We start from the raw sequence: 12,468 nt of genomic DNA on the forward strand, positions 1-12,468 counted from the left end.
GTTAAAAACAATAAGAAAAGAAAGCGGGCCTAATTTAGTCCCTTGTGGCAAACCACAAAAAATATTTACAAATTCAGATGGATCATAATCAGGAAGTTGGACACACTGAGATCTTTCAAAAAGAAAACTAGCGAGCATTCGTACACCAAATGGACGGGCACCCATAGCCTTTACTTCTTCTACAACTACATTATGATCAAGACTATCAAAAGCCTCAACTATGTCTGCAAATAATGCATCAACATAGGCCCCATTATTTTATAAGTGCTTAAGGATAGTATCCAACAATGCAACCAAATAACGAACAGTACTATGCCCGGATCTAAATCCAAATTGTTGGGGATCGATATTATCATTTATGTCCTCAAATAAACATTGAAAATAAAACTATCAAATACTTTTGAGAGAGCTGGAGTTTTCAAAATCAGCCTCATCTCGGTTATATCTTTAGGTGCCTTGCATTTGGGGACTGGCGTTACATACGCCTGTTTAAAAATACATAGGAAAACACCATCAATAAAACATTGGTTAAAAATTGCCATTAAAAGAGTAGATAAAAGATCAGCACATTCAATAATCAATTTAATCGGTATCTCACTAGGATAACTAGATTTACGAGAATCAAGTGCCTTCAACTTTTTAGCAACTGAACAAATCTTTAGTATAGGGATATTTGAAACTGAATCATTCGGTGGTAATTTTCTTAGTTGCGGATGAATTTTACAAATTGATGCAAAATTCATTAATTTCACTAGGTAACAGGGGTTTACCATTGACATCTCTCACTTCAACTCTGGTTACTTTTTTGCCAATAATGTTCTGAACTAAGTCATGGAACTTCCTTGGGTTGGATTTATATATTTTACTTATTATTTTAGACCAATGCTGCTTACGTGAACATCTTATTTTATATACAATTAAATTTCTTACTCTTTTGAAATCTTTTACGGGTCCAGTTAAATTCAATTGATCAAGCGCAAAAAAGCTCAAGCGGAAAAATATTGCAAGTAAGGTTGAGCATCAGGCAAGAATTATGGAGTTAAATACTCCTGTTAAGTATCAATAGAATAGACAGTGGTATCATTTCAACTGCTTATTCTGTTATTCTTTTTTCACACATATTCCATACATGCTTCTACATATTCGATTCCATGCATACTTCTACTCAAGCATAAGAAATAAAACAGTTAAAAACAAAGTATATATTTTAATTTGACACAAATGAGTTTACAACTTAACTCAATTCCTAGAATTGTACAAAAACAAACTGCGAATAAGTGGGAAACCAACAAATTGTAAATGTATTGCGACTAGAACAAATAAAAGAACTGGCCCCCAAATTCAAAATCTGAAATCTGTCGCCCTGATTTCACAGTTGTTATTTAATGTAAAAAAATTGAGATTATGTAGTTTTAGTTTTTGAAATTTTTTCAGTGTTTTCACAAAAGAGTGCGCGGAGCTAAATCTTGAGATTTATGTGAACAAGTCGAAGAGAGTGCGCTTTAACCCCCTAAAAAGTGATGCTATGGAGCCAAATGTTCCATTCCCTCTAGCAAACAGTATCAAGATCCTTGGAGTTACTTTTTCCAATGACTTCAGCTTTGCCACACATATTGAAAACGTGGTTAAAAGTGCAAACGCTAGTCTACAGACTTTAAACGGTATGCGTAGGTTCAGTGCAAACACAGAGAGTATTAAGTATGCATACATAGCTTATGTCCGCCACATTCTGGAATATGCGTGTCCTGTTTGGGTGCTCTCAGCACTGAGAACAGTGTATCTTTGTCAGGACATTGAATCGGTTCAGAAGCGAGCGGTATCGATCATCTTGGGCCGCCGTGACATCCCCTACGAAAAGGCTCTGGAAGTGCTAGGACTGTCGTCACTCCAAAACCGATACGAAACTCTGATAATGAGTTTCGGAAAGTACTTGCTTTCTAAATCTCAGCACTGTGACATTCTACCTGATCAACCTCTACCATCAAGAACGAGAAAGCAAGATAAGTTAGTTCCCGTTAAAGCAAGAACAAACCGATATGGTAATTCTTTCGTCCCGGTTTTCGTCAAATTGTATAATAAGAGTTAATATTTATAGTTTTATTTATATTTACAAGTGTAGCTTGATTTTGTATATGTTGTAAAAAAAAAAAAACACAAATCAGCGACAGCTGTCAAGTTTTTGCTATCAAACCAGTCTACTACTACTACTTAGGCCACGATTTGTTTCCTCAGCAGGTTTTTGGGACCTTGTAGAGGCTGCACATAATGAATGCTAGATAGCATGAAAAAAAAATTATCTGATTTAATAAGCAAATACAATATACACTTTTTAGCTTGCTTGAACTCAGGGTCAAATATCTTCCTTTGCTCCCCCTCAACATTAGTCATGGCCTATCCCTAGAAAAGTTGAAAAATTAGCACCCTAAAAACAAACTTCTCGACTTTATCCTCTCCCCCCTCACAGGAGAAATGCTCAGAAACTTAGCCGAGGTTGTTACTTAGGACTGCAAGTGACAATTACAAAATGCTTTAATAATAATGCTTTAATGCTTAAAGTTTAGATAATGTAATATCGTAATTTTAAGTGGAAGTCTAAGATGCTGCCGCACTACTCAAATTATGTCAGCATTACACATTTTGAGCACGCAGCTTAATTATCACTACACAACCAGGTTCAATAGGCCCCTAATCTAGTCTAATTTTGGAATAGCGAATTGGGTGCACGAAATGAGCTGAATTGCTGGCAGCACTGTGGCTAGTTTTGTGGCTTTTCATAAAAATCTGAAGTTAATATTGCAATACAGAAGAATGAAATTAGAATGTTGTAAATATATATTTCACACATCCTACACTATTAAACGATTTTTTTAATCTACATCCTTAATTAATTTAATTAATTAATTATTTAATTAATTAATTAATATTAATTTTTCACTACATCCTACACTATTAAACGATTTTTTAATAAGAGATACCAAGAAGTTTAGGATTTCATGGATACGAATTCCCCCCTTCCCGCTTTGCACATTCCTTATAAGAAGTTATGACCAATTTATCCTCAAGTTAGTGTCAATCCTCGTGCATATATATGAACCTGGAATTGGTTCAACAATTGGATCATATTTTGGTAGCTGGTTTAGTTTAATGTGGCGAAGCTTTTACTGAGAGTTATATATAAAACTTAACTTTTTTTCATCATTGTTTTAATTTTTCTGCGATTGAATTATTCATTTAACCAGGGGCGTAAAAATTGCAGCTCGTGAGCGAAGCTCAGAGCAGGTAGACGCTACGCCTTCAAGGAATGATTGAAGTTAGAATATTGGTAGAAAGTACGATCTTTTCCAAAATAAAGAAACATTCTGGTCACACTTTGGGCAACTCCAGGGGCTTATATTCACGCTAGTATTTAAATAAGCATATGCGTTCATACTTCTGGTATATAATATAACATAATATCTATAATAGTATAAACCAGTACACACTTTATTGTCTTAAGCCAAATGTGGCTTTAGTAGAACTGCTTTTGCTCTGCACACGTGTGGCATATTAACTTATAAACATATGAAATATCAAATATAGTTCAAATACATGAACTTAAATTCGTTTTTTTAAATTTTTTAAAATTCGGAACAATGTGGTACTTTCATCATTAGCCGACCAAATGCCTTCTTTGCTTGAATACAAGTGAAATTTATGTTGTTGTTTTTTGGAAAATAAGACACCCCTTGGGTCCAAGCTTTCTCTCTGAGGATTGATCTCATGAGGAGTTCCACCTACAAATATTCTTCTTTTCTGTTTATCTAAAAGTTGTTCTCGGGCAGTAAGGATTTGTTCAATTTTTTTTTGGTCATTTAGTGGTTGAAATCAGGTCGACAGATTTCAGATTATGAATTTGGGGGTCAGTTCTTTTATTTGTTCTACTCGTAAACCACACATCATAAAACACAGTACAGCTAATAATATATCCTTGTAATATATCCTAATAGTATATCCTGATGATCAAGAACAACAGATACATATATGTGTGTATATATTATGTATTACATGTAAATTCTAGAACACACTTTAAACTTTAAAAATGTGATAAGAGACACAAATCAAATTCTTGATTGATCTATATAGCTAAGTCCCCAAAAGAGATTTTGCTAATTAACGCTTTGTTCTTTGACCAATTCACAGACAAAAGAGATTGAAAATGCAGAAGTTTTAAGTAAACATTCATATATATATATATATATATATATATATATATATATATATATATATATATATATATATATATATATATATATATATATATATATATATATATATATATATATATATATATATATATACCAAAGACTTCAATTTCCGATCACTCAGCTCCTCAAATCAACACGTAAAGTGATATACACTCTCATTTAAACCTCCACAAATAGGGAAAAAATAAGGACCAGCCTTTGACCTTTCCCTCCCAATAAATTTGGCCCAGTGGCAAACTATTTGCCTTCATTTCATTCAAAATTGTATTTCATTTTTGTTCAAACCCACCTTAAAAATAAAACGTAAATGTGTATATAAGAGTGTGCAAGTTTCAACTGGGTCAGTTCAAAGAAATTCATATGGAAATTATGTTTTACAACCAAATACAATCTGATTCACAACAATGATTCACAACAATTATGCACTTCAGCAAGCCGAAGAAAATACGTTTCATCTACAGTGCGGAAATTTTCTTTTGTCATTGAAATCATTGGCACAGATATGTTATGATAATGATGTGGGTGGAGATACACCCCACACACTGCATCATTAAAAGCGTGGTCATTTACCCGAAGCACTAAATTTTTCAACGATTTGCACAGTTGAAGGACTTGGATTGCTTCAATTATTTCTTTTCTACTAAATCTCCAACAGTCGAGCCACAAAGAGCAAAGAGCTGAACAACTTTGCAGCACCATAGAAAAATTCATCAAATTTTCTGCACTCATTTTATCGATTCCCATTAATTTTAAACTGACAATCTGTGCCTGAAATGCAGCAACAAAATCAGCTAAATTGCCCTGGTAGGTTGGACGATTGATATGAAAATTGACCCAAGAGACTTCAAGTGCTATTATAGATTTTGAATGTATAGACTCTGAAAGATGAATCAGGTCATCATAAGTTAGTTCACATTCGCTTAAATTCAAATATAGGAGGCCTGATTCTAGGTTAGAAATCCAACTGTTTAAGTAGCCGCGTAGTTTGTTACTTGACAAATCTAACAGCTGCAAACACGGTAGACTAGCGATCCATCTGCCAAACAGATCAGCAGTTACTGGACAGCTATTAAAGTCTATACAACTTTTTGCAATACTTACAGCCTTAAGATTATGAAATTTCTGAAGTTTCAATTCATCAAGTATATTTGTCATGGTTGAAAGGTTTTGGGTTTGTATAATAACACTCTCAAGTACATTTGCTGAGAGGCATTTTGAGAGACTTGCCCTCTCCCTATGCGCTATCCCATGACTGTTGAAAACAATGTCACGTCCAGTATAGTGTTTTACCCTAATAGGTATATAGGTATCTTCTGTTACCCTAAACGACGGAGTTTCGTAAACAATGTCAGATCCAATAAATATATCATTAAAGGAGTCGTCCAATTCTAAATGACATAGATTTAGTTGCAACTTACTTGCAGAGTCACTGCAAAGTATACCATTGAGGTTCATATACTCTTCGGAAATCCAAATACCCAACTCCGATCTTTTTAACGAAAGATCCAGCGATATCTGGTAAATCAAATCACTATCTTCAGCGCGTATATTCGATATTTTTTTTAAAATGAAAAAATATCCACAATATTCAACACAACACCTCTTATATCCAAAATGTTAACTAGAATACTTTCTTTTTCTAAAATAAGATTGATGAAAGAAGAAAGCAAATTTGTGGCAAAATTAATTGAGCTAAAGCACTGTAGCTTATGGTCACGAAAAACCGAGGTAAGAGAAATGCTTTTTGAAGGCCAGATCTTCAGTAGATTTTTGACTGAATGATTTTTGACAAGAACATTTTGCATTAATTTCTCATAGAATTCCACTGGCAAATCTAAAGAAGATATATGTTCTAAAAGAGATTCTAGAGAAGATATGTCCTCTGATTCAATTAAAACTCTCAGTGATAGACTTTCAAGGCTTGGGATTCTAAATTTGGAATGAAATTCACAGGTTACACAGTTCTTGTTCCAGGAAAGAGGATATGATGTCTGAAGACTCCCATATTGTGACAAAGTCTCAAGACGAAATCTTGCGTCTGAATTTTGTGGTGTGCTTTTATTCATCATATGGGCTTGATTCTAAAATAGAACAAAATTATTAACAATGAATATGACGAACTGCCGAGCCACTTTGAGGAATATTTACGAGGGCTTCAGGCTTAATTTTTCAACCTTACAGAGCAAAACAAGCAAAACAGGCATTTTACCATGGAAAAAAACATCATGGAGTACACTAAAATGAACAGTATATAAATACAGTACTTCTAACTAGTTAGATATCATTACAGAGTTACACAGCATCTAGTGGATGGAGGAGTTCACCGTGTTATCTTTAGGGAAGGGGGAGGTCAAATAGGTTAAAACCTCAAATAGTGCATTGATAGTCCTAATTTTTTCTGACTTCTTAGGAGAGATCAATATGAGAACCCTTATTCTCTAGCCTATCTTTATGTACAAGAGTATATTTCTATAGTACAAACATAAGTATGCTCAGCAGTAGCAATACCTCCTCTCAGATTAAACAAATATTTACAAGATAGTGTTTAGATAATAATTCCATTCCTATGCATACCGACACAAGAGGGTGGGTGAGACAGCCCCTGGAAACCTCTTTGCATTCAAAGAGTCTCCCCTCCTTTCTAAAAAGCCTATTTATTGGGAATCTGAAAGCTTTCTCTGCATTTCAATCCCTCCCTAATCACTCAGAAAACAAAATTATGGATTCTAGCATTGTCAGGGTTGTAACAAATCTCTAAATGTAACAATGCACATGTTGAACTTTAAAATTGGAGCTCCATTACAAAGTGGAACTTCAAAATTACAGTTCTATTACAAAGTGGAACTTTAAAATTGCAGCTCTATTACAAAGTGGAACTTTAAAATTGGAGTTCCATTACAAAGTGGAACTTTAAAATTGCAGCACTATTACAAAGTGGAACTTTAAAATTATAGCTCCATTGCCAGCACTATTACAAAGTGGAACTTTAAAATTACAGCTCTAGTACATAGCGGAACTTTAAAATTGCAGCTCCATTACAAAGAAGAACTTCAAAATTGCAGCTCTATTACAAAGTGGAACTTTAAAATTGTAGCTCCATTACAAAGTGGAACTTTAAAATTAGAGCTCGATTACAAAGTGGAACTTTAAAATTGCATCTCCATTATAAAGTGGAACTTAAAATTTTAGCTTAAAATTGAGCTTAAAATTATAGTATTTATTAAGGATCAATATCCTCTAAACTTAAAAGAAATAGAATCAAGAGGAAAACTTTTGATGAAATACGATTTTTTTTCAAGTAATATATTCTATTAATTTGATTTTCATCTTCTTCCTGGAAGGAGCATCCCTAGCCTCATTTCATTTGGAGGGGGGAGGATCTTTGTAAATTTTACCGAATCACTACCTCGTTTATGCCGAATTTTCTGCATAATCAGGAATCTTGTTAAATGGTGTTGCACTGTTTAGGCCTGCATACCATGCTATTATAGTTTAGTTTGTTTGTGTGTCAGATATACTTATATTAAAGCGACAATAATTTCAAACACTTATACAATGACTTTGTTACTACAAACATCTAAAAACGGCAGCAGAAAAACCTGACGTTAGCCTAGAAAGCATTCTGAAAAGTAAGCGTTTAAATTCTGACCGCTGGCACCATGTATTACCGAAATTCTCATTGCAAACCAACTAGAAACATTATGAAGATGTCACTACTGTTCAGCTTAAGCCAAAAACGAAATGACACAAAAAGCGCACATGTTGAAGAGTCCGAGAGCGCAGAGTACCGTGTACTTTATAGCAGTAAATCAAAGTATTCCAGTAATCAGTATAGTTCACAATGACAGGGGAACGAAAAAGTCAAAGACTTGGCTGCCCTCAAGGAACAAAATTAGAGGCTCTTTTATTTCTTGCTGTTATCAACCCCATCCTTGCAGAATTTAAAGAGCATTTCAAGTTTGTTGATGACTTGTCTACACTTCTCAAATATATAGTCAAAAATGCAGTAGGAAAGCAGCAGCTTCACCCGACTTTCTTCACAGACTTCATTAACCAGTGTAAGTCAAATAGTCCAAAAGTGAATGAACAGAAATTAAAAGTTTTACGACTTAATCCACTCAAGCGAGATATCAAAATCCCAGATGTTCCGTTTTCAATTGTTTCCTCTGCAACAATCCTAGGGGTAACATATACAAGTGACTGCTCGTTTAAGCTGCATGTAGACAATATTATAAACAAAGGTCGCAACTCAATCTAGAGTTGAACAAGTATGTGAAGGAGCCAATGATTCCCTGAGCGTCAGCTCCTGTTGGCGTATACAATCTATATCAGGCCTATCCTCGAGTATTGTTGTTCCATTTGGGGTTCCCGAACACAGAACACAGCTTACATGGCAGCTGAACTAGAAGATGTTCAAAAATGTGCTACTAAGAAAACACGGATCCCATTTCAGACGCTGCAAAATGCTCTTGAGCTCTTGAATTTGCCCACCTTATTCAATCAAAGACATGAGCTAATTAAGAAATTTAGGAAATCACTATTAACAAACAAGAAGCACTGATCCATTCTTCCACCATCCACATCAATCAGCAGACATACTAGGCATAACAACAAATAGAACCAGTCAAGTGTCAAACAAACAGATTCACAAACTCCTTTGTACCATATTCCCTAAGTGCATTTAAAAAGTGAATTGAAATCCATATTTCGTAAGTGTATCTAACTAACGACCATTTTGTGATTGTAAAAGCAGTGTTATTTGGCATTCATTTTTGAGCGCTACAATAGCTATTTCATTAAACAAATACCAATAAATATCTGTGGATTATGCAAATTTTCTGCCTAAATTTTAGCACTTGGCAAATTTTTTACCATAAGCCAAGATATTTGAGGGGCGGTGTGCACCCCCCTCAAGACGCCTCTGCTTGCTGCTGACATTTTGGCAAACAAGATATTAAAAATGCATTCGGTATTGTTTCTAATATATCACAAATGAAACTCAAGTCTTGGTTATGGTTTGAGATGGACTCCCAACCCCCTCCCCTCCCTGAACCAGCTAGTCCTGAAAGGGCCTGCAAGCGGACTGACCCCTGCCAGGCATTCCTGCAGCACTGCGCGCCACAGCAATACGTATGCAAGGTGCTAATTTTTAACTGTGTAGTAATTTTTGTACTAATTTTTTCAACACACTTGCCATGTGTTGCTGTTTTTTTTAGCTGCAGACAATTTCCTGTCTTTTCCTAATACAACCTTTTCAAAAATATATGACTGTTAAAGCAAGTCTGATTTCTAAAAATGATGTCTAATAAGCTTATAACTTTTGGTTTTCTTTTTAAGGTTTTTGAAATACTGTAATCAGTCGTCTTTTATTTATTATTATTTTTTGACTATAGAATGGCTTTGCCTTTCTGATTATGTTGTTTTTTAAATTGCCTAGCCAGTGTTTTAGTTGCTGTACTATCTTTGATTTTTATTTTTATGGTTTTATGACTCCAAAATGCGAATTCAATCCTTCGGAGCTATTGATAGTCATTTTTTAAAATTAAATATCTTATCTTATTTAAAATAAATACGAAAATTTTTGCAATTTTCCACTTTCTTTTTGCAATTTAATGTCTTTTTGTACAGTCTCTTTTCAAAGATATTTGATTATTAATACAAGTCCAATTTCTAAGAACGATTTCTATTAAGCTTCAAACTTTTGGTTCTATTTTTTAATGGTTTTGAGTTGTTGTGATCCTTTGTGAAAATATATCCTGTACAAATATTTTTCCAATTACCAGTTTTTTGCTCTTTCTACAATTTAAGGTCTTTTCATACTATAGTCTGTTAACAGCAATATGTACTAAGCTTCAAACTTTTGGTTTTCTTTTTTAAGGCTACTGAACTGTTGTAATCCTCTTTTCAACATGGAAAATCATCATTTCTAATAATTGCAAATTTTGCGGTAAAAAAGGTTTCCCTTTTTAATGTTTTTGAGTTGCTGTAACCCCTTATTAAAATATATACACATATTTTTGCAATTACCATATTTTTGCAATTACTGTAGTAATTTCAATAATATTTGATTATTGAAGGTAGTCTGATTTCTAACAACAATATGTACCAAGTTTGAGACTTTTATTATTATTTAAGAATTGACGACGCTTCTTGACTACTAAGGTCCCTGCGTCAGCCCTGCAGTGCATTCCTGCAGCGTGATTCGATCTCTGGGTATTGTATTGTATCGGATTAACGACGCTTCTTGACTACTAAGGTCCCTGCGTCAGCCCTGCAGTGTATTCCTGCAGCGTGATTCGATCTCTGGGTATTGTATTGTATCGGATTAACGACGCTTCTTGACTACTAAGGTCCCTGCGTAGGCACTGCAGTGCATTCCTGCAGCATGATTCGATCTCTGGGTCCCGTATTACCAAGCTAAGGTCAAACCCACTGCGCCACCACAGGACCGATCTCTGGGTCCTGTATTACCAAGCTAAGGTCAAATCCACTGCGTCACCACAGGATGCTTGAAACTTTTGATTTCTTATTCAAGGTTTTTAATTGTTTTAGTCCTTTGTCAAAATAGGGAAACATCATATGTATCAATTGCAAATTTTCAGTTTTTGGACCTTCCTACTGACATTATATAACCGGTCACGTAAGTTTAATCACATAGCGAGTTGATTTGATTTTATCAAACAAAAAAACAGATTAAAAAATTTTCAGGTTTTTTTTTCTAGTTTGAATTAAAGCATTAAAACTATTGCTCATTGACTGGAGTACAACAAACCCAAGTGTTGTACTCCAACAAGGAAGAAAAGAAGAAATCAATTGATGAAAATTTATATTATTGATTATATTTATTTTCTGAGTGAAAGGAACTAAAGCTCTTGCTACTCCTTTTGTTTGAGAAGTATTCTTTTGCTTTTTCATATAAGTTTATTGTATGGTCAGAGTTTCTGGAATTTGCCTCTCCTGAACTCAATGTTTTCTAGCTCTTCTAGCCCCCTCAGGGAAGGGGGCCAATCATCTAATTGGTTATCAGAAGCAGATATTCCTATTGTTGTATCTCCAATAGCCAATGATGATAGCCTGAATGAAACCATGATTACTGTCTCTGAGTCACCAATCCCTGAAACTGATAACCTGCCAAATGAGGATTTTCAGACAGTGGGCAGAAAACAGAAACAAAAAAAGCCTTCTATGAGTCCTCCTGAAATAATTGGACTCTCAAACTCAGTCCCAGCTGTGGAGATAAAGGACAAACCCATTATCCTTTTTACTCCAACAGTAAAAGATCAATCTTTCTCTATCAAAAATATTGCCAATATTAGAATGAATCTTTTCAAAGCTTTTAGATGCAGCTTCACTGTGAATGTGAACAGAGATGGTTCACTAACGGTTGTGTTTCTAGACAGAAATGAAGCCTGCAAAGCACTTAGCCTACATAAAATTGGCAATATCCCTGTTACACCTGAATGGTGGAAACCAACCCTGAAAAATTCTCAGAAAATAGTGCTGTACAACATACCACTGGAACTGTCAAACGATGACTTGAAAGATGGACTTATGAACAATAAGGGGGAAATGCTGGACGTTCTGGATGTTCATCGTATGGGCAAGCTAGATTCTAAGGGAACAAGAAGTAGTAAGAGTGTCCTCTTTATCTTACCTGCTAGTTCCCAATTTGACTCGGTTTTCCTGGTCAGCAAAAAGCTCATAAAATATACCAAGAAAAACCTATTCAATGCTCAAAATGTTTTAAGCTTGGTCACTCTTCTAAGTATTGTTCTTCTTCTGAACCAGGGTGCCCTAATTGCGTTGGTAAATATCGGCTTCTTGTCTACAGAAAGTAGATGTACTGAAGTGCCTAAATGTACAAACTGTGATGGTAGACATCAATCAACAGATCACAATTCATGTCCTAAATATGTTCAATGAGCTAAAGTTTTAAGGATTGCTCTTCAAGAAAATGTCCCTTTCCCTATAGCTGCAATGGAGATGGCCAAGCTCTCCAAAGTACCATCAGGTCCAAGAGTTAATGAGGCCAAGGAAGTGAATTTAGCCCTTCCTCAAAAACCCTGGCTACAGGCCCTCAAGAACAACCAAAATCAGGCACTCATACCTCCTACTGAGACTTCTTACCCTCTGTTGGCTAAGCAGCATCCCAAGGTGGCTGAAGCAAGTCCATCCCTCAACAATACTAGAACTAATCCTAAATCTTGGTCCTAAAGAGTGGCAG

The 12,468-nt window shown here is 35.0% G+C and overlaps 1 protein-coding gene across 1 annotated transcript in view; it reads right to left on the reverse strand.

Moving 5' to 3' along the window:
* Positions 1-5,800: 5,800 nt before the first annotated feature.
* Positions 5,801-12,468, reverse strand: part of LOC136026475 (helicase domino-like) — a 33,013-nt gene continuing 26,345 nt past the window's right edge. Inside the window, exon 3 of the mRNA XM_065703092.1 lies at positions 5,801-6,325. Coding sequence (XP_065559164.1) covers positions 5,807-6,325 — 519 coding nt within the window. The 3' untranslated portion in view covers positions 5,801-5,806. The remainder of the gene's footprint in view (positions 6,326-12,468) is intronic.

Source organism: Artemia franciscana, chromosome 4, assembly GCF_032884065.1.
Source record: "Artemia franciscana chromosome 4, ASM3288406v1, whole genome shotgun sequence".
NCBI lineage: Eukaryota > Metazoa > Arthropoda > Branchiopoda > Anostraca > Artemiidae > Artemia > Artemia franciscana.